Source organism: Brassica napus, chromosome A3 (assembly GCF_020379485.1).
Source record: "Brassica napus cultivar Da-Ae chromosome A3, Da-Ae, whole genome shotgun sequence".
NCBI classification, from domain to species: domain Eukaryota; kingdom Viridiplantae; phylum Streptophyta; class Magnoliopsida; order Brassicales; family Brassicaceae; genus Brassica; species Brassica napus.
In genome coordinates this window covers 1,191,571-1,212,990 of record NC_063436.1, presented here as the reverse complement: position 1 = coordinate 1,212,990, position 21,420 = coordinate 1,191,571, and the positions used below count along the sequence as shown (strand labels likewise).

Genomic DNA, 21,420 nt, shown 5'->3' with positions numbered 1-21,420 from the left:
TTTCTTAGTGCATCAACGCATCCAATTCCAATACCAAGGTTGTGCATTAAACGGCATGTCGATAAATAAACTGTTCAATGTCGACACAATTGTCTTTCGAGAATACAGATAAAATGACACATCACTCTTATTATAAAGTGTAAAAATGGAGTGGGCCAAACTTATATCCAACGTGCGTAAAAAAATCTGAGATAGCTCTCTTCTCTTCACAACACATCTCTTCATGCATTCACGTTATTATTATATAAACAGCAAACTTACATACGAAAATATATCAAACAGAACACAAAAGATTCAAAAAACAAAAAAAACAAACACGTTACAATGGCGACCTCAAGCATCAAGAGTGTTCCAATAATGGCGATCCCAAGTTTCTCCATTTGCCACAAGCACGAGCTCCTCAAGGAAGAAGGCAAAACCAGAGACCCAAAGCGCCAAGAAGAAGAAGAAGGGCTAAGCCACGAGTTCCTAGACTTGTTGGAGTCTCTACCAAAGGAGAGAGGTTGGAGAACTCGTCACCTTTACCAGTTCCAAGGGTTTTGGTGCCAAGCGAAGGAGATTCATGCCATCATGTCCTTCCAGAAACATTTCAAGACTCTCCCAAAAGATGTTATTCTCGCCACCATACCAAAATCCGGTACAACATGGTTAAAAGCTTTAACGTTTACCCTCCTTAACCGACACCGGTTTGATCCGGTTTCTGACCACCCTCTCCTCACATCAAACCCTCATGACCTCGTACCTTTCTTGGAGTACAAGCTTTACGCCAACGGAGAAGTTCCTGATCTCTCCGGTCTAGCTAGTCCAAGAACATTCGCAACACACGTCCCTTTCGGTTCTCTCAAGGGCTCCATCGAGGAACCGGGAGCGAAGGTTGTGTACTTGTGTCGGAACCCGTTCGACACGTTCATCTCCTCGTGGCATTTCAGCAACAGCATAAAGTCGGAGTCAGTGAGTCCTGTCTCGCTAGAAGAAGGGTTTGATCTGTATTGCAGGGGAGTGATAGGGTTCGGACCGTTTTGGGAGCACATGTTGGGGTACTGGAGAGAGAGCTTGAAGAGACCAGAGAAAGTCTTGTTCTTAAAATACGAAGATCTGAAAGAAGACATTGAGACTAACTTGAAGAAGCTTGCAAGTTTCTTGGGCGTTTCTTTCACGGAGGAAGAAGAAGTAAAGGGTGTTGTGAAGGCGGTAGCGGATCTGTGTAGCTTCGAGAGTCTAAAGAAGTTGGAGGTGAACAAGTCGAACAAATCGATCAAGAACTTTGAGAATAGGTACTTGTTCAGGAAAGGAGAGGTTAGTGACTGGAGAAACTATTTGTCGCCTGTACAAGTGGAGAGATTGTCAGCCTTGGTGGATGATAAGTTAGGTGGGTCTGGTCTCACTTTCAGGTACTGCTAAATAAAATAAGAGGCCAAGTGTTCATGTTTGTTTCAATATATATCAGTGTGATTTGCAATAATGTTTTCGTTTGTTTGTATGTGTTATATAGTTCATGTGTGTGTGTGTGTGACTGAATGTATTGATAAATATGTATGAATATATGTCTATGTATTCTATATATATAAGGCTATGTACTAATTGGTCATGTGGGAGAGGATAATAAGCTAAAATACACCAAAAAATATTTGATATGCATTAAATTTCATCTCATCTTTGGTGGATGCATGTTCCTCATGTTGGATTCCATCTTGTTGAATGTGAGGTTGGCGACGGCTCTGTCTATTGAGTTTGTTTCCGGTTCAGTCTTCTGATTTCTATACCTACTGAAAAAAAACATGGATGATGACAAGTCCGTTTTTAAGAATACAGTTGTTGAATGATAGAGCTTAAGCTATCGAAACACGTACAATCTTCAAATGAAGAAGACGACTCAGCTACAGTATCTTGGATGTTGACTTGTTGACTGCAACAAACAATCCAACTGAATCGTTGTTCAACGGCCAGTCCACGTCACACACTAATTTCATACATTTATGTAGAAAAACCCCAGTCTATCAGCAGATAATCAGATTTGCTCCATCTCCAAGTGAATGTTTTGCTCCTGATTCGGAAAACGCACACAAAGACGTCACACCTAACCTCTGTTTAAATTTGAACAACCAAGGCATAGAAATATTCTCTGCCACCTGATCTATGTCTACACTGTCTCACACAGACTTTTGCAGTTGTGATACGTGAGACAACCTTCTCTCCACAACTGAACAAACCCCTCATGCCAATGAAGTACGATTGCTTCCTAGTCACAGCCTCATCATGCTCTACATCAGAATTATGACTCTCAGCGTCAGTTTTCTCAGGAAGCCAGAGCTTGTTTGCGTTGCTGCCTTGGTATCAACAGTTTTCTCCATGACCTCTTCTTGAACTTTACTATCCAGCCTTGTTGGTACTTTTGCTTCTTCTTCTTGCATTGTACTCTTTTTCAAACTCTGTGTGTGTTTGCTTCTCCTTTACACTTATTTGTACCAAGTCCTCTGTCTTAGACCCTACAGTGCTTCATCTTGATGAGCAATCAACGCACCATTGTGAAAACCAGGACGTACTTCTCCCAAAAGCACTTCAGATCGTTATGCTATTTTGTCCTGCAACTGAAGTTCCAGACTCGAATTATTCATCACCAAGAATTTAAACATCCAAGAAACTCCTCTTCTTCCTGTGATTTAACTTTTGCCTGCATTCTATCGAACATCTTGCATGCAATATTCTTGTCATGAACATATTCAAGACCACTGATTCACTGCAACCTCTATGGCCAGGTTCCAGATCAGAGATTGTTACCTGAGATTGAGCAGTACCACGAGTGAAGCAGGTGTCTCCGATTTCAAAGGTGGAGTGGAGGCAGTTTCGATTGATTCACAATCACAACCCGAGTTCTCCTTAAGGAAAAGACCGGCTTACCCTCACTTTTCAACTTAAACTACCCTCCAGTTATAGCATGGTTAACGACGACGACGTATCGGATCAATTTCATTATGCATTCAAAAGAATGCTCAACAAAATTTTGAATCTTTTCATGTGTACTTTTTTCATTTCTAACCATAAAAGTCTCAGAAAATGAATAAAATAAATTTATATTTTTCATCATAAAATTTTATACATGTAAACTTGGATCTACAAACCTGAGACAAGAGATCCAAGTTTGTGATGTCAAGACTAAGGATGATATAGCTTACCAAAAATAAAAAGAGACTAAGGATGATCTAAAAAATAGCAAACAGATGGTGAATTAATACATGGATGTCTCTATTTATTTACAAGGGAAACAACAAGAGACATGGTGAATTATGCACGTGGGATCTTTAGAGTGTGTGAGATATCCCATGGATTACAAAGTTGGAAGAAGAGAACATATCTGGAGCTACAATCTCTACTCCAGAGATCATCAAACGCTGTGATGATGAGTTAACTACACTTGTTCTGGTGATTATGAGATCTTGGTAAGGATCCAGTGTCTTGAGTAACGCTTTATCAGGCATTGAAGCGACTTCTTTGTTGGTTAGCCGTTGAGCAATAATGTGACGTCTCATGACTTCATAGAGCAACGGAGAGGCAGATGACAGTGAGACCAGACTCGGTGTAGCTAGAATGGTTATTCCGGTCAAGTTCTTGTGTTGATCTGCGATGATCCTGTTGAGAACAGAGTGCAATCCGATTGCAAATGGCACAAACCCGTTTGAACTTAGCAGCTGAATGATCCGAGTCCAGTCTATCTTAACCGGGACAGCTTCTTCTTCTTCTTCTAGAATGGTTTTGTTTGTATCAGATTGACATAAAGATGAATGGGGGATATGATCCATGTGAGGTTGAAGAGGTGAGAAGGGTCCAAGAACTCCGTGAATAACCAAAGAATCTCCAAGAAACATGTCCGGATGTGAGATCATGACATGATTAACTTCTGCGGTTCTTGATTCTTTGTCAACGGTGGAGATCTGGACGCTCTTGTGACGGAGAAGGGTAGGGAGACAGGTTCCTTGAGGCTTCTCTAAGAGGTCCTTCATCGGAAGCCTTAGCGGGAGCGTGTGATACTGAAGAAGCTGTTTCAGAAACAGAGGAGGGAGAGATGACGTGTTGAACAAGGAAGAGTCGTCAATAGCGAATAGGGTGGTGTTGGGAGAAGAAGAAGAGAGGAAGATCTCAGGGGAGATGTGGAGGAGAGTGGAGATTGCTTTGAAGTTGGATTGACGTAAAGCTTGTGAAGCGTTTAAAGAGAGAGGATCACGATGAGAAAGGGGTCTGACGTTAGGTTTTGTGATGTTGGAATCTGGAGGTGGAGGTAGAGTGGTGGAGACGGCCATGAAAGCTAGAGCAATAGAGAGGACGAAGTAGACAAAGCAATCCAATGAACAACAGCAACCCATCTCAGAGACTTGGAGAAGGAGATAGAGCTCGTCAAAGAAATGGTTTCTTGGAGGGAAGATAGGGTTTAACAGATGAGTTCATCAATATTGCCGGGTAGGTTAAGTCTTTCTCATTTTATCTTATTGTACTTTTTATTAGTTAACCCTTTCCGTGTTTTTTTTTCTTTTTCTTTAGGCGGTTACTATTTGACCAAGTCAATGCATGTTATTATCATGCAAGAATGTTGTACTCTTGGATTATTCAAAGCGACAAGAAAACGTTTATACTTTTTTTTTTTTTTTTTTGTAACTTACGTTTATACAATTTTCAAACTACATATATAACATGTTGTATCAGTTTCCCTTCTAGTCTTATGTGAAATTCGCACTTGAGCCTCGAAACAGATTTTAAAGTTTGTTTCAGCTAATCCTATTTCAGTAAACTAATAACCCCATATATATTTACCACCTCATTGATCAAAAAAAAAAATTATATTTACCACCTCTTTTGGAGTTGGACCTTTTCTTTTTCATCTTAAACCAGTACTGTCTTAAACATTATTTCCAAGTTGTTTTTTTTGGGCCCACAAAGAAAAAGAAAGATACTAACACTGACGGCCTAACTGAAGCTGAACCTGTCAAAATTTCAGGCCAATACAACTTCAAAGCAATCTCCACTCTCCTCCACGTCTCCCCTGAGATCTTCCTATCTTCTTCTTCTTCTCCCAACACAACTCTCTTCGCTATTGACGACTCTTCCTTGTTCAACACGTCATCTCTTCCTCCTCTGTTTCTGAAGCAGCTTCTTCAGTATCACACAATCCCTCTAAAGCTTCCTATAAAGGACCTCCTCGAGAAGCCTCAAGAAACCTGTCTCCCTACCCTTCTCCGCACCAGAGCGTCCAAATCTCCACAGTCGATAAAGAATCAAGAACAGCAGAGGTGAATCATGTCATGATCTCTTGTCTCAGGTTTGTAGATCCAAGTTTACATGTATAAAATTTTATGATGAAAAATATAAATTTATTTTATACATTTTCTGAGACTTTTATGGTTAGAAATGAAAAAGTACACATATGAAAGATTCAAAATTTTGTTGAGAATTCTTTTGAATGCATAATGAAAATAATAGTTAATATAGAATAAAAATTTGATAACTACAACTGTGAATGTAAAATGTATATAAAAAGTTAAATAGGAAAACTGGTTGCGGAATTGACTGTTTTTGAATTGTTTTATAAATGTATATAGATGTAAAATGTATATAAAAAGTTAATTAGAATAACATTATCCTCTTTATAAATGAAATCATGTGGAATTATTCATTCATAAGAATTTTATTAAGTTTTTACCAGTTAAAACGAAATCCTGTGGAGTTGATTCCACAATGCCAAAAAATAATTAGAAAAATAGTAACTTTTGATAAAATACTTATATGAATTTAGTGGTATTTTTTCTAGTTCTAAAAATGTTTAAATCATAAATTTCAGATTATATTCTAAATAAGGTAGAAATAACATTCTACGAAGTAGAAAACGAAATCCACTTTTTCATTGAATCTACAGTGCCTAAAATACGTGATCTACGTACATAAAAGTATTCTAAAAATATTTAGAATACACATTCCATACTTAACCTACCGATCTAAAATCTTTAGAAATCAAAATCTGCACATTAATATAAATCTAAAACACGTAGAAACTGATTTCTTTAGATTTACTGTAAATCTAAAACTTGTAGAAATCAAAATCTACATGTTACTACAATTCTAAAAACCTGTAAAAACCGATTTCTACATATTAGCTGTATTCTACGGATAAAAAATCAGTTCCTAAAAATATGTAAACAAAATATTTGGGAATATTCACTTTCATATTTTGAAAAAATTGACTTTTTAAAACGAAGAAAAAAAACGTGGAAACTTTTTTCTCACGTCGTCTTCTATATTCCATTGATTGTTTACAAAATTTTCACAAAAAAATTCGGATCTTGTAATTTTGGATTTTGTAATTTCGTTCGATCGATCCCGAATTAGATATTCCATTAGATCCGTTCGACCTTGTAATTTCAAATCGATCCCGTATGATCGAACCTATTATTTATTTTATTTAAAAATTACAATTTTAAGGGTATTATTACCATTTTGAAAATAATTACTCTAATAGGACATAAAATATATGAGATTAGTATAAAAGGACATAGTTATCCTTCTACTTTTTACAATGCAACTTCTGGTTACACAAACCAACTTTGTCCTTGACTTCTTGTTGTCATCTTTGCTTCTTCTTCTTCTTTGTATTTTCTTTGGTAACTGAAATTCTTCTTCTTTTGTTCCTTTGCTTGTTTAATCAAGGGATACCTTTGCAATCCTTTGAAATTCTGAACAGTTATACAATGTTTTAAAACGAAAGGGAGGAGCGTATAGAGATAAATGAAGGAACATTAAAGAAACAAAAATAGCACTACACTCTAAAAGAGTTTAAAACAATGATATATTATTATATAAAGTTATAACATTCTAGAGACAAATCTTTTCGGAAAATGCAAAACAATAATTAAGTCAACACATGATATAGTTAAAAAACATAAAGAAGAGTTTAGATGTTGAAACGCATTTCACGGGGTTAGGGTTTCTCCTGCCCTCACATTGGACATGTTCTCCTTCAGACTTGCACTGTGGTCTGAATCATCTTTAATAGTAGAGGGGGCATGGTACTCGCCAAGCCCTAGTCTCATTGGAATTGATTCCTCAGCAGGAAACTGTAGGTTATACTCTGTTTTTCGTAGCAACAAATAGTCGTTATACTCTTTTCGTTTTGACACAGCCCAGTCGTACCACTCGCAGTCACGATAAGCGTCCAAACCACCCACAGCAAACTTCATATCATTCACAGAAAAACGCTGATATGGCAGACCTGGAAGTGGAGGCAGCCATTGACTTGGTTTAAAACAGTCAGTGTCATTAAAATATGTAAAATCCATCTTTGTTACCTCCTCCTCCTTGTGATCAAGCACGTGACGGACAATATTGAAAAATATCTCAAGAACGGTTGCAATACTAGGACTAGGACCGCCACTCGTGTACTGGGAAGGCGGTGGCAACCTCCTCGTATACTCGAGAGTAACCTCATCGAAAAAACCGCGCCTACTATCAGTTGGGTTCATAAACTGAAACATAGGCTCAAATTCAGGGTTCATAGACACACTCCTCATCAACTCTTGCTCAAAATGCATCCCACAACTAGCCGCAATCTGCGCTGTGAGGTAAACAATATCAAGCTCCTTGCGTGTGATCCCGAGAGGTTCTTGAAGAACAATCTTTGCCGGAGATTGGTTTGAATTCTTTTCCACCTGTTGCAAATCGTTCTTCCTTGAACTGGACATTTTTTTTCTCTGTTAACATTAATACAAAATCAGATTCTAACTTGATTATTAGACTAAAGGTATATATATTAAGCAGAGGTTTTAAAATCAAATCGGAAAAATCATTAATATGTTCATTGGAGAGACAGGAATACTCAGAGAAAGCAATCTACATAGGAGAGTAAGAAAAAAAAAAGAAACACCGTGACCTCCAAGGAACAGCTCTGCTGGGGATAAGCGCCGTGACGACAAAGAAAACGAATAGCTTCGAAACCCTAGGCTATGTATTTATACGAAAGTAACCACCAAATTAATGACCAAAAACATTATTATATATTTTTACTTTTTCTTAGTTTAAACAGAAGATTGTTCTACTATTTATTTAATATTACTTTTTATATGATATAAATAAATAGTATTATACTATAAGATATATGATATATGTATCATATATTGGTAGTTTTTAATGAAACTAAACTGGACTAACTATATGTAAAAGACATTTAATGTTGACTAATGTTGGTAGTTTCTACTGTGTACATGCTAAAATTTCAGAATCTAGTTTTCAGAAAATAAGGTAAAAATATATATATTTTTGAATAAAATTAATAAGAAACATATTATTATTGAGAAAGTGACAATATATATTCTATATTTTTGTAATTTTTTATCTATATTTTTAAATAATGTCTGATTAAAAAATTTAAATCAGGTTATATGTAAAAATTATACATTTCAGTTGAATTTCAAATTTGATTTATTATATAGTTGATGAATATAAAACAAATAAGATTGGAGAAAATAAAATAAATAAAATATAGAGAAAAATTTCGATATAACATAAAAATGTGATGAATTCATCAAATGCAAATGTGCTTAAGTTTTTATTATTTATTCCCAATGGAAAATACAGTTGTCCTTAGACTTCATTGATACTTGTGGTAAGTTTATAGATAAACGCTTGGTAAGCTCACTTGCAACTCTGAAGAGGTGCATCACACAAACACTTGTTGTGTAAATACTCATAAGCATCAAATCTCTGAAGGTCTCCTCCCTGGGGGATGCGTCCACACAGTCTATTATAGCTTACATTGAAAGTCTGAAGATCAAGTTGGGTCCATTGAACCGGGATACTCCCTGTGAGGCTGTTGTGGTTCAAGTCCAAGAAATTAACTGTTTTAGCTACCTTAACCTTGGAGATATTGAACTGGAACATGTTTCTTGATAGGTCAATGTGCTGTGTTGTCTTTTTGGCTCCAAACAACATCGACGCATCACCTTCGAGCTTGTTCCGGGAAAGATCAATCTGGTTAATGTCCAGGTTGCCTAATGATTTCGGTATAGAACCGGACAGCTGGTTGTGCGATAGGTAAAGAGCATATACCACTCCTTTAAACGATCCAAATGACTCTGGTATCGAACCTAGTTTAAACTTTAGGTTAGAAAAATTATTGTTTGTTACTCAGATTAATCGATGACTAATAGAGACAAAGTGAGTAGTAAATTCACCTGTAAGCTTGTTCCTGCTGAGTTCAAGAAACTCGAGTTTAGGTAACAAAGAGAGTGAACCGGGTATCGAACCGGAGAGCTTATTGAAGGAAAGGTTAATGTACTCTAGATTCTTGAGCTGACTCAGAAATTCAGGAACCGGGCCGCTCAGGTTGTTCCAGCTGAGCCAGAGATAACGGAGATACTTGAGCTTGGTGATGGTGGGTGGGATTTCACCGGTGAGGTTAGGGAGTTTGTGGAATATGAGATATTCTAGGTAAGGCAAGTCGCCGACTTCAGGAGGGATCTGAGTGGAGACGTCGTCGTTTGATATGTCTAGAGAAGTGACGCGGTGGTTAATAGATGCGTTGCCGCACTCAACGGCGTACCAGGTGCAGCAGTCGTCCTTGGGGTCCCAGGAGATGATGGTGTAAGGGTCGTTCATGGCTTTCTTGATCTTGAGGAGGGTGTTCTTGTCATCTTTGTGACAGAGATCTTTGGATAAAGATGTCGTGAGGAGGAGAGCGAACAAGAGCAAGAGCAGTGTCGTTGTCTTACCCTCCATAGTGTGTTGTGTTTGTGTTTGAGCTTAAGTGGAAACCCGTGATGATATATACGCAACCAATTAGAAACATGGTAGGGTACTGTTTTTGTTGTTATTAATATTGCTGACTAGACCACGTGTTAAATAAGTTCGGTTGTTGATCTTTAAAATAAAGTATTTTGATGGGTTAAACAGGTGGTGCGTGTGAACCCATGGACCAATTTCCGGTCTGGTTCAATTGACTGGATTACTAAACCGGAAGTTTGAAAACAATGTCCGAACTTAAGAGTTAGTTGTTACCATTAGAGCATGTTTATTGCATGTCTTTTAGGTTAGAGTTCTTAGCATAATATAAGATATGGTATTTTAGCTTTTAACTAAAAAAAGTAAAAATTAGTTAAGAAATTTCTCTTATATCTGTTAAGACGTCACTTAATTCTTTTAGTTAAAATCTAAAAGTTGTATGAAAATATGGTAGTTTTGGATTTTTTTACTATGAGTGTGACTGGATGACTCATTAGCGTTAAAAAAATTAAGAGTAAAATATTTTACTCTCAGTTTCATTCAATTACATCCAATCATCCAATCGTGATAAAATAGGTGAAAATACTTTTTCACTCCTTTACGGTAGAAAATGAATCTTTTATTTGCTGTTTCCATTTTTTTCTACCCTACAAAAGCAAGAGTAAACCGGCTGAAACAAAAAACAATATATATCTTTCCACTTAATTTTTACTTTAATTTACTCCAGTTGCCGCTGTCTACGTTACCAATTATACCCTATATTATTCTTCAAACGGTGGATACCTCGAGCATTTTTTTTTTTTGTAAAAAGGGTTTCAATTAAAAAAAAACAAAGTACAAGATGTGATTTGTTTTTTTTTTTTTTTTTTTTTGACAACTGCTACAATATATTAGATAAAGGGGTTCAGTACATGATAGGGGGATCACATAACAGAGCATTCTTCGCTAGTGAATCAGCTCGAGAGTTACACGATCTAGAGAAGTGAGAGAAGTAGATAAAAACAAAGGATGCAGATAGAAACTCGATGTCCTTGAGAACTCCATAGAGCTCCATAGGGTATGTGTTCGAGTTAATGGCTCTGATGAGCTCAAGAGAGTCGGAACGAATCCAGACGTTTGTTGTAGAGAGATGTGACGCCGCTAGGAGCATTCCTTTAACCGCCAGTGCTTCAGCCATAAGTGGTGATGATACGAACCGGGCCTGACATTGGCCTTCATATATCCGACCATCTTGTGAATCGGAGATAACCCAACCGAGCCCAGCAAACTTAGTCTCCTTTCTCCAGGCTGCGTCCGTACTGCAGGTAAGAAGCAAAGCGGGGAGAGATGGAGGTCGTTCCATGAATCGTGTAGGTGAAGTCCTCGGTAGATTAGGCTGTTGGGCCAGAGACCATTCCCTGGCTCCAGAGATGGCATTGGTCAAAACCGACTGTGCTGTGGTAGCTCTGTGCTCAAAAGACAGGAGATTCCTCGCTTTCCAAATCCCCCAAAGTATCCAAGATACAAGATCAGTAGTTAATCCCGTTGGTGGGAGGCATAAGAGTGAGGTAGCTCTGGACAGCGCTTGGTGTGGTGTGTTGATGTCCAGCCAATCAACTGGACTTGTAAAAGGAGCCAGTCTCCACACTTGTTGCGCAAACGGACACGTGAAGAAAAGGTGGAGGGCGGATTCTGCTGCATTACAATGCGGGCAAACCGCTTGTAGAGCCATCCCTCTTTGTTGTAGGTTGACGCCCAGGGCCAGAGCTCCTCTGCACAGTTTCCATAGGAAAAGCTTCAGTTTTTCCGAAGTGTTAATGTTCCATACATGCTGATTCCACGTGAAGTTGTCAGGGGCAGGAGGAGCAACGATCGGCTGCTCTGTTGAATCCAAGGCTGCATAGTAGCCTGTCTTAACGCTATAGATACCAGTACGGGCCTTCTGCCAGCAGAAGGCGTCCTCTGCGTTGAGAGAGCTTGGTTTTATCTGTAGAATCAGATGAACTAGCTCCGGAAAGATAAGCGCGACCCTCGCTTGGTTCCAGTCATGACTCCCGTGGGTAAGAAGATCGGCCACAACAAGATCCTTTTCCGCTTCTCGAGGAGGTCCAAAAGACCTTACGTTTTCAGAGGTGGAGATCCAAGAGTCATACCAAATACTGGTAGTGTTCCCGTTACCTATCGCTTTTCCGAGGTGTCTCAAAAGCAGGTCTCTTCCCAGCAAGATCCCCCTCCAACCATGGGAGGGTTTTGAGGGGCACTGAGCTAACAGAAAGCTTGAGCTATGACAGTATTTACCTAGCAAAATACGGCTCAACAGGGATTCTGGCCGAGTTAGAACCCTCCAAGATATCTTAGCGATCATAGCCAGGTTGAAAGCTTGAACATCTCGCAGTCCCAAACCCCCCATCTTTTTTGACTGGGTCAGAGAATCCCAAGATATCCAGCATAATTTCTTAGTTGAGGGATCATCATCCCACCAAAACCGGGTAAGTGCAGACTGTATTCTCGCACAAAGCCCGACTGGGAGTAGGAAGCAGGACATGGCGTGGTTGGGGATGGGAGCTAGAACCGATTTAAGCATAGTTAGCTTACCTGCGCCAGAGAGGCGTCGGGTTGACCAAGAGGCCGCCTTACACGTGATGCGATCGACGATAGAAGTGAACAAATCCCTCTTCTTCCGGGTAAACAGCTCAGGCAGGCCCAAATATTTACCAACCCCTCCCTCATTTGCTATACCAAGGGTATTTTTAACCCTAACGCGGGTTTCCTGTGGTGTTCTAGCTGAGAAGGAGACAGAGGATTTAGTGGTATTGATTTGCTGTCCCGAGGCGAGCTCATAGTCCCTGAGGATCGCATTGAGAGCGTAGCAGCTCCGTAAATCGGCCCGGACGAAAAACATAGTATCGTCAGCGAAGAGTAGATGGTTGATCCTAGGGCATTGCCGAGCCACTTTTATACCAGAGAGGTTTCCGCTGTTTTGTGCTGCTGTACAAAGCCCGGAAAGGACCTCGGCGCAAAGGATAAAGAGATAGGGAGAGAGGGGATCACCTTGTCGTATTCCTCTCTGGGGTTGGACGTTTCCCAGGACTGAGTCATTGATGAGAAAAGAGTAAGTGACCGTAGACACACACTGCATAACCCAGTTGGTCCAAACGGGATCGAAGCCAAGCTGATCAAACACTTGTCGGATGAAACCCCATTCTAGTCTGTCATATGCTTTGCTCATGTCCGTTTTGACGGCCATATGACACCGCTTCTTTGCATCTGAGGTTTTCAAGTAGTGAAGCACTTCATGGGTGATGAGAACATTATCCGAAATCGCTCTACCGGGAAGGAAAGCCGATTGACTGTCGGAAATAATGTCTCCCATGATCGATCTGAGGCGAAGAGATAAAAGTTTGGAGATCACCTTGTAATAAACATTACAGAGTGCAATGGGTCGGAAGTCAGCCACGGTTTTTGAGTCTCGCTTCTTTGGGATGAGGCGTATGTGTGTTGAGTTTATGAGCTCCGGCATGCACCCCGATCTGAAAAACATCTGTACTTCTTTGACAATAGCATCACCGACAGTGGTCCAGTTTGCTTGAAAGAAACATGCTGAAAAACCATCTGGCCCTGGGGCTTTGTCAGGGTGAATGGAGAAGAGGGCATTTCTGATCTCGGTGGCCGTGGGTATAGCTGTGAGTCTCCTATTAGTAGCTTCTGAAATCCTGGGAGTTAAGGCTCTGGTGACAACCTCTGGTGCACTCACGTTCTGGGAAGTGAAGATGAGATCAAAATAACTAGTTATTTCCTCAGCAAACTGATGATCTTCAAACAGAGCGATGCCTTCCGAGTTTTCCAGAACAGTAAGTCGATTTCTGGCCCTGCGACCTTTTGAGACTGCATGAAAAAACCCGGTATTCTTATCCCCCAAAGCCAACCAGAGGAGACGACTCCGCTGCTTCCAAAAAGCCTCTTCCGATCGATAAGCGGCAAGTAGTTGGCCACTCAAAGAAGATATCGTCGATTCCAGTGTGTCGGGAGAAGACATAGCCGTATCAAGTAAACCTTGCAAGGATTCAATCATCTTTCGGCTATTGAGATGTTGTGTTCTGCTCCACCGTGCAATGGCTTTTCTCACTGAGGCTATGCGCTGACTAACCGTTAGCGAGTTCCCGTCACTCCATACTCCGGCTATAAGGTCATGCACCTCATCATTATCCTTAAGGCGCCTATCGTACCGGAAAAGTTTTCCTCTCTGCCGCCTTGTCTTGTCGAAGACAGAGTAAATTGGGCGATGGTCGGAACCTTCGAACCGAAGGTAGTGACAGTGTCCCTGTGGAAAAGCGTCAAACCATGCGCTGTTGATCAGAGTCCTATCCAATCTGCAGTATACCAGATGGTCCCCGCGTTTCCCCCTCCAAGACAGAAAGTTCCCAGTATGTCTAAGATCAAACAAGTCATTTTCCGCGAGAAAATTACGGAACGCCGAGAAGGAACTTTCAGGCCGCAGTCTGCCTCCAGATTTTTCGTTATTCTCCAAGATCTCGTTGAAATCTCCCGTTAACATCCAAGGACCCGATCGACCTGCACCAAGAAGCGAAATCTGGTCCCAAACTAGCTGTCGTTTAGAGACATCAGGTTCCCCGTATGTGAATGTTGCATTGAAGCTGGTATCTTTATAGACAACTGCAGTGTCAATGAAGTTGTGCGAGGAGGAGAGAATAGAGATGGAGACGTCATTGGTCCACAGAAGGGCCAGACCACCCCCACCCGGACTATGGGGGGAGACTAAAAAGTGCTGATCAAAGGGAAGATCCTCGAGCTCTTTAAGGACCTTAGCATCTGTATTTTTCGTCTCCATGAGGAACAAGATATGAATAGACATGCTTTTCTGCATATCCTTAATACGCTGGACTGTTTCAGGGTTCCCCAACCCGCAACAGTTCCAGCTTACAGAGGCTAAGGAAGCTTTGGATTGGGGGACCGAAAATCCCCTTGTTGCTCGTCCTGAAGTTGAGTTCGGATCCTCCTCTGTCCTGCCGCTATGTCAGGTGAAGCTGCATTCACTGGGTGCTGGTTTGGTGATGGGGTGACTTGGGATGGACGTCTTTGCCGTGATGCATTGGATCTACGGTTTGCACTCCCCGGTGTACGACGTGAGGAGCTAGATGCAGCGTCTCGAGCAGTGCCAGATCCCGAGGCTCTCTGTGATCTGGTAGTCTTAGACTTCCTGGACAAAGCCCCAGTAAGGTGGCGTTGGCTGGCGGTTCTTTTTGGGGATTGGTGATTTGTTAAGTCACATAGTTTGAGAAAGTTTGAAAAAGTTTTACAAAGTAAAAGCATTTTCTGAAGAGTTAGTGGGTCTTGTTCATGGTCACTAGCTATCTTTATATTTGAAACAACTTTTCACCAATTAATGGTTTTGCTATGTTGACGTGGTGACATACTAGAGTCGATGAGCCTAATGAAACATTAGCTTTGGTTCCAATAAATAAAAAGTTATATATGTTTTATACTTTTAAAATTGTATAAGAATATATTTGTATCAATATTTCTTAAAATGTTATAGACTTTCTAACATACTCGAACGTTGCTAGCCAATAAATCACATACGTTTTGAAAATGTAATGAATTCATCAAATGTGCTTCATGTGTTTTATTATTCACTGCCAATGGAAAATACAGTTGTCCTTAGACTTGATTGATACTTGTGGTAAGTTTACTCGGTAACCTCACTTGCAACTCTGAAGAGGTGCACCACACAAACACTTGTTGTGTAAATAGGCATAAGCATCAAATCTCTGAAGTTCCCCTCCCTGGGGGATGCGTCCACACAGTCTGTTATAGCTAACATTGAAAATCTGAAGATCAAGTTGGGTCCATTGAATCGGGATAGTCCCTGTGAGTCCGTTGTGATTCAAGTGCAAGAAATTAACTGTTTTAGAGACTTTAACCATGGAGATATTGAACTGGAACATGTTTCTTGATAGGTCAATGTTATGTGTAGTCTTTTGGGCTCCAAACAACATCGACGCGTCACCTTCAAGCTTGTTCCGGGAAAGATCAATCTGGTTAATGTCCAGGTTTCCTAATGATTTCGGTATAGAACCGGACAGCTGGTTGTGAGATAGGAAAAGAGCATACATCACTCCTTTAAAGGATCCAAATGACTCTGGTATCGAACCTATAGTTGGAAGTTTAAACTTGACGTTAGAAAAATTATGGTTTGTTACTCAGGTTAACTGATGACTTATAGAGACAGAGAGAGTAGTAATTCACCTGTAAGCTTGTTCCTGCTGAGGTCAAGAATCTCGAGTTTAGGTAACAAAGAGAGTGAACCGGGAATCGAACCGGAGAGGTCATTGAAGGAAAGGTCAATGTACTGTAGATTCTTGAGCTGACTCAGAAATTCAGGAACCGGGCCGGTTAGGTTGTTCCAGTGGAGCCAGAGATTACGAAGATACTTGAGCTTGGCGATGGTGGGTGGGATTTCACCTGTGAGGTTAGGGAGTTTGTGGAATATGAGATATTCTAGATAAGGCAAGTCGCCGACTTCGGGAGGGATCTGAGCGGAGACGTCGTCGTTTGATATGTCTAGAAAGGTGACCCGGTGGTTAATAGTTGCGTTGCCGCACTCAACGGCGACCCAGGTGCAGCAGTCCTCTTTGGGGTCCCAGGAGATAATGGTGTAAGGGTCGTTCATGGCTTTCTTGATCTTGAGGAGGGTGTTCTTGTCATCTTTGTGACAGAGGTCTTTGGATAAAGATGTCGTGAGGACGAGAGCGAACAAGAGCAAGAGCAGTGTCGTTGTCTTATCCATAGAGTGTTGTATTTACGTTTGAGCTTAAATTGAAAACTTGTGATCAATACATATAGGCTAACGCAAGTCAGGCAATTAAATGGTAGTGTACGCGTTTTACTTTTGCTGACTTTTACATGTTAAACAAGTTCCGGTGATATCTTTAAAATATCTCACTTTTAAATTTAAAACAAAGTATTTTGATTGGTCACCGACGGTGCGTGTGAACCCCATGGATTAATTTCCGGTTTGGTTCAATTGACTGGATTGCTAAACCGGAAGAGACATTTGAGTCGATAAAGGGACCGAGCCTTCAAAAGTAAAGCTCAAAACAGAATTATGCACTGGAGTCAGCAATTTGAAAACGAGCCCTGAAATGTTTAGAGATCCAACCTTTGAGTTAGCTTATAAGTGAAAAACAGAGGATAACTCGATAAGTCTTCGTCTGGCTTCTTCTCCGTTCTTAAAACAGAGGATCGAACAAGCATTTTATGAACATTTAATTGGTCTGGTTCTGATCACTCGATTTGTGTAACATAACTTAGATTTACTTTGCTAGTAAATATGGCATTAGAAATTAGAAACACTGTACCGTGCCAGTGAAGAAACAGCTCTGCTGCGGTAAGTGCCGTGACCTTAAAGAAAACCGAAAACTTCGAAACCCTAAACCATCAAAAAAAACCTAGGCTAGTATTTATATATGGAAACTCTTTATCATTTGGGCTTCTATTTCCCGGTTCATAATATCATTTTAGCCATACTTTGTTAAAAGAAATGTACGTTTTATACAAAAAAAAAAGGATTTAGAAGAGAAAAAGTAAAAAAAAAACCTAAAATGCTCTAACATTTCTGTACCAATCAAAACTTTATTCACTTTATTCACATAACAAAATTTTTAGCTCTATCATTTTTATGAACAGTTAATGACTTAATGGGATAGATTCAATGTCACTCGATGTGTTTAACTCTTAAAAAAAACAATCACCAATAATGGTTTCGATCTGTTCATGTGGTGTCATACTCAACGTTGCTAGACGATCAATCATATTAGTACATTCTAAAAACGTGCTAAATCTTATCAAATGAAATATGATTCATCTTTATTCCGAAAGGAACATACATGATTCATTTTTATTCCGAAAGGAACATACAGGTGTCCTTATACATGATTTATTCTGATGGTAAGTTTAGATAAAGATCGGTTGCCTGAATCTTCACGTTGCAACTCGGAAGAGGTGCACCACACAAGCACTTGTTGTGTAAATAGGCATAAGCATCAAAACTCTGAAGGTCACCTCCCTGAGGGATGCGTCCACACAGTCTGTTATAGCTAACGTTGAAAGTCTGAAGATCAAGTTGGGTCCATTGATCCGGGATACTCCCTGTGAGCCCGTTGTGATTCAAGTCCAAGAAATTAACTGTCTTAGCGACCTTAACCTTGGAGATATCGAACTGGAACATGTTTCTAGATAAGTCAATGTGCCATGTCGTCTTTTTTACTCCAAACAACATGGACGCATCACCTTCAAGCTTGTTCCGGGAAAGATCAATGGTGTTAAAGTCGATGTTGCCTAGTGATTTTGGTATAGAACCGGACAGCTGGTTGTGCGATAGGTAAATCCCATATACTGTTCTTTTAAATGATCCAAATGACTCTGGTATGGGACCTAATTGTATATTTTGATATATGAGATTTTTAAAATTACAGCTTGTTAATAAAAGACTAATGGAGACAAAGAGAATGAGTGATTACCTGTAAGCTTGTTCCTGCTTAGTTCAAGAAAATCTAGTTTAGGTAACAAAGAGAGAGAACCGGGTATGGAGCCAGAGAGTTTATTGAAAGAAAGGTTAATGTACTCTAGGTTCTTGAGCTGGCTCAGAAATTCAGGAACCGGGCCGGTCAGGCTGTTCCAGCTGAGCCAGAGAGATTTGAGATACTTGAGCTTGGCGATGGTGGGTGGGATTTCACCGGTGAGGTTAGGGAGTTTGCGGAACGTGAGGTATTGTAGATAAGGCAAGTCGCCGACTTCAGGAGGGATCTGAGCGGAGACGTCGTCGTCTGATAAGTCTAGAGAGGTGACGCGGTTTGCGTTGCCGCACTCAACGGAGTACCAGGTGCAGCAGTCGTCCTTGGGGTCCCAGGAGATGATGGTGTAAGGGTCGTTCATGGCTTTCTTGATCTTGAGGAGGGTGTTTTTGTCATCTTTGTGACAGAGGTCTTTGGATAAAGATGTGGTGAGGAGGAGAGCGAACAAGAGCAAGAGCAGTATCGTTGTCTTACCCATAGTGTGTTGTTGTGTTTGTGTTTGAGCTTAAATTGAAACTTGTGATGATATATATAGGCTAACGTAGTAACGAGAGTAACGCAGTGAGTGGGAAACATGGTAGGGTATGGTTTTTTATTACTTTTGCTGAATAACCACGTGATAAACAAGTTCCGGTGGGTCCTTTTTAAAATAAAGTATTTTGATTGCTTACCGACGGTGCGTGTGAAAAAGAAAAAGCCCAAAATGAGAATAATGCAGGGGAATTCGTAAATAAGGCCCAAAAGTGAGAGGTCCAACCTTGGAGTTGGTTATTACTTATTACCGTTATAAGTGAAAACAGAGGATAGCAACATTTCATGTGTCAGGTTCAGGGTTACTTCTGTTGATATGTTTTGAATCTAGTCTGACCCGGTAGCATTAGTATCCTCGTTTGTTTTAGACACAGATTTTCTTATATATTGTGTGTTGGTTATAAGTCTTTGTGATTTTAACCCTTTTAGTCATTTTATTTGTTTTGCTTTGGGACTATGGATCAGTAAAGTCTTACTGGTGGGAATGGTTGGTTGCTTACTCCTCATTAGTTTGCATATTGGTTTATATCTTCTCGCTTGTGGTTTGTGTATAAGATAAGTTCATATATCTACTTGCTATTGAGTCCGGGTGGATTGGTCAATCATATAAGTTATATCATATGTTATCTCATGGCTCTATGCTGGGGTATCAGAGTTTCAAATCCGTAATTGTTTCAATCTCCATGGCCAACCATAGTGGTTGCTCGCGGATGGATCTAATACATTTTGAAAATGTGCAGTGAATTCATCAAATACAATTTATTCATTTTTATTAATCATTCCGAATATAACATACAGATGTCCTTATACATGATTTATTCTGATGGTAAATTTAGATAAAGATCGGTTGCTTGAATCTCCACGTTGCAACTCTGAAGAGGTGCACCACACAAGCACTTGTTGTGTACATATGCATAAGCATCAAATATCTGAAGGTCCCCTCCCTGGGGTATTCGTCCACAAAGTCGGTTATAGCTTACATTGAAAGACTGAAGAGTAAGCTCGGTCCATTGAACCGGGATACTCCCTGTGATCCTATTGTGATTCAAGTCTAAGTTATTAACTGTTGTAGCCACTTTAACCTTGGAAATATCAAACTGGAGCTTGTTTCTTGATAAATCAACGGACCATGACGTCTTTTTGGCTCCAAACATCATCGAAGCATCACCTTCAAGCTTGTTATGGGAGAAATCGATCCGGTGAAAATCCAGGTTTCCTAGTGATTTTGGTATCGAACCGGATAGCTGGTTGTGCGATAGAAAAATCTCAAGAGGTACCACTCCTTTAAACGCTCCAAATGACTCTGGTATTGAACCTAACAAGAATTTTAAAGTATAAGTTAGATTAATAATGACTAATAGACAAAATATGCGACAATAAACATTTTAAAATTAATCTTAACAATTTTTTTTAATAATATGAGGCCATGCAATATATGTATTGAACCTAACAATTAGTGTACAGTATAGGTTAGATTAATAATGACTAATAGCCAAGATATGAGACGGTACACATTTTTAAATTAATCTTAACAATTTTTTAAAAATTAATATGGGGCCATGCAATCTATGTATAATATCACTTAAAATTTTTAAAGACCAAGGCGAATGTTTTATCTAAGCTCCAAACCGGCCTTGCCAAGATAGACAAAGAGAGTGAGTGATCGATCACCTGTAAGTTTGTTCCTGCTTAGTTCAAGAATCCCGAGTTTAGGTAACAAAGAGAGAGAACCGGGTATGGAACCAGAGAGGTCATTGAAGGAAAGGTTAATGTACTCTAGATCCTTGAGCTGACTCAAAAATTCAGGAACCGGACCGGTCAGGTTGGTCCAGCTGAGCCAGAGAAAACGAAGATACTTGAGCTTGGCGATAGTAGGTTGGATTTCACCGGTGAGGTTAGGGAGTTTGCGGAATATGAGGGTTTGCAGATACGATAAGTCGCCGACTTCAGGAGGGATCTGAGCGGAGACGTCGTCGTTTGATATGTCTAGGGAGATGACGCGGTGATCAACAGTTGCGTCGCCGCACTCAACGGAGACCCAGGTGCAGCAGTCGTCTTTGGGGTCCCAGGAAATGATGGTGTAAGGGTTGTTAAGGGACTTCTTGATCTTGAGGAGGGCGTTTTCGTCATCTTTGTGACAGAGATCTTTTGACAAAGAGGCCGTGAGGAGGAGAGCGAACAAGGAAAAGAGCAATGTAGTCGTTATCTTATCCATGGTGTGTTTGCTTTCTAATGAAAACTCTGATGATTTATAGGCTAATGCTATGAATGTGAGCATGGTAGTAGGGTAATGCATGGCGAAGGTGTAATACTTTATTAGTTATTTTGCTGACCATACCACGTGGTACACAAATTGCCGTGCTGATTTTGAATAATGCTCACATATAAACTAACAAATAAAGCATTTCTGTTTGTTTGTCTTTCAATTCCCATGAACGCTTACGGTGTCGGTACGTGTGAGTGAACTCATGTGGTTTTAGTTGAGAAAGTTAGTGGGCCAAAAAAAAAAGTTAGTGGGCCTTCCAAAAGTGAAGCCCAAATGAGAGTTATGCATGGGAGT

At 40.1% G+C, this 21,420-nt stretch overlaps 6 protein-coding genes across 6 annotated transcripts; 1 reads left to right on the top strand and 5 right to left on the bottom strand.

The window, feature by feature from the left end:
• The first annotated feature begins 267 nt into the window (after window positions 1-267).
• LOC106429418 (cytosolic sulfotransferase 15-like) lies at window positions 268-1,543 on the top strand. Its single transcript, XM_013870167.3, has one exon. It carries the CDS (start codon window positions 325-327, stop codon window positions 1,399-1,401), a length of 1,077 nt encoding a protein of 358 aa, XP_013725621.2. The 5' UTR covers window positions 268-324; the 3' UTR covers window positions 1,402-1,543.
• Window positions 1,544-3,055: 1,512 nt separating this feature from the next.
• LOC106414385 (fasciclin-like arabinogalactan protein 21) lies at window positions 3,056-4,444 on the bottom strand. Its single transcript, XM_013855054.3, has one exon. It carries the CDS (start codon window positions 4,356-4,358, stop codon window positions 3,300-3,302), a length of 1,059 nt encoding a protein of 352 aa, XP_013710508.2. The 5' UTR covers window positions 4,359-4,444; the 3' UTR covers window positions 3,056-3,299.
• Window positions 4,445-8,556: 4,112 nt separating this feature from the next.
• On the bottom strand, window positions 8,557-10,005 carry LOC125592992 (polygalacturonase inhibitor 2-like). The gene is made up of 2 exons (XM_048768794.1): window positions 9,210-10,005; window positions 8,557-9,122 (listed from the first exon to the last, which is right to left on the bottom strand). The coding sequence occupies exons 1-2, from the start codon at window positions 9,751-9,753 to the stop codon at window positions 8,671-8,673; spliced, it is 996 nt and encodes a 331-aa protein (XP_048624751.1). The 5' UTR covers window positions 9,754-10,005; the 3' UTR covers window positions 8,557-8,670.
• A 5,350-nt stretch (window positions 10,006-15,355) lies between these two features.
• On the bottom strand, window positions 15,356-16,588 carry LOC125592994 (polygalacturonase inhibitor 2-like). The gene is made up of 2 exons (XM_048768796.1): window positions 16,003-16,588; window positions 15,356-15,907 (listed from the first exon to the last, which is right to left on the bottom strand). The coding sequence occupies exons 1-2, from the start codon at window positions 16,541-16,543 to the stop codon at window positions 15,456-15,458; spliced, it is 993 nt and encodes a 330-aa protein (XP_048624753.1). The 5' UTR covers window positions 16,544-16,588; the 3' UTR covers window positions 15,356-15,455.
• A 1,007-nt stretch (window positions 16,589-17,595) lies between these two features.
• Window positions 17,596-18,846, bottom strand: LOC125592991 (polygalacturonase inhibitor 2-like). The gene is made up of 2 exons (XM_048768790.1): window positions 18,276-18,846; window positions 17,596-18,189 (listed from the first exon to the last, which is right to left on the bottom strand). Exons 1-2 carry the CDS (start codon window positions 18,805-18,807, stop codon window positions 17,693-17,695), a joined length of 1,029 nt encoding a protein of 342 aa, XP_048624747.1. The 5' UTR covers window positions 18,808-18,846; the 3' UTR covers window positions 17,596-17,692.
• A 758-nt stretch (window positions 18,847-19,604) lies between these two features.
• On the bottom strand, window positions 19,605-21,171 carry LOC106426350 (polygalacturonase inhibitor 2). Its single transcript, XM_013867071.3, has 2 exons — window positions 20,532-21,171; window positions 19,605-20,175 (listed from the first exon to the last, which is right to left on the bottom strand). Exons 1-2 carry the CDS (start codon window positions 21,154-21,156, stop codon window positions 19,676-19,678), a joined length of 1,125 nt encoding a protein of 374 aa, XP_013722525.3. The 5' UTR covers window positions 21,157-21,171; the 3' UTR covers window positions 19,605-19,675.
• Window positions 21,172-21,420: the final 249 nt, after the last annotated feature.

Bases quoted from the DNA above. Each gene is read 5' to 3' on its own strand.
- LOC106429418 (XM_013870167.3), top strand. From the start codon at position 325: ATGGCGACCTCAAGCATCAAGAGTGTTCCAATAATGGCGATCCCAAGT.
- LOC106414385 (XM_013855054.3), bottom strand. From the start codon at position 4,358: ATGGGTTGCTGTTGTTCATTGGATTGCTTTGTCTACTTCGTCCTCTCT.
- LOC125592992 (XM_048768794.1), bottom strand. From the start codon at position 9,753: ATGGAGGGTAAGACAACGACACTGCTCTTGCTCTTGTTCGCTCTCCTC. The intron at 9,123-9,209 runs GTGAATTTACTA...AGTTTAAACTAG, and splicing joins CAGCAGGAACAAGCTTACAG to GTTCGATACCAGAGTCATTT.
- LOC125592994 (XM_048768796.1), bottom strand. From the start codon at position 16,543: ATGGATAAGACAACGACACTGCTCTTGCTCTTGTTCGCTCTCGTCCTC. The intron at 15,908-16,002 runs GTGAATTACTAC...TTCCAACTATAG, and splicing joins CAGCAGGAACAAGCTTACAG to GTTCGATACCAGAGTCATTT.
- LOC125592991 (XM_048768790.1), bottom strand. From the start codon at position 18,807: ATGGGTAAGACAACGATACTGCTCTTGCTCTTGTTCGCTCTCCTCCTC. The intron at 18,190-18,275 runs GTAATCACTCAT...ATATACAATTAG, and splicing joins AAGCAGGAACAAGCTTACAG to GTCCCATACCAGAGTCATTT.
- LOC106426350 (XM_013867071.3), bottom strand. From the start codon at position 21,156: ATGCATTACCCTACTACCATGCTCACATTCATAGCATTAGCCTATAAA. The intron at 20,176-20,531 runs GTGATCGATCAC...AATTCTTGTTAG, and splicing joins AAGCAGGAACAAACTTACAG to GTTCAATACCAGAGTCATTT.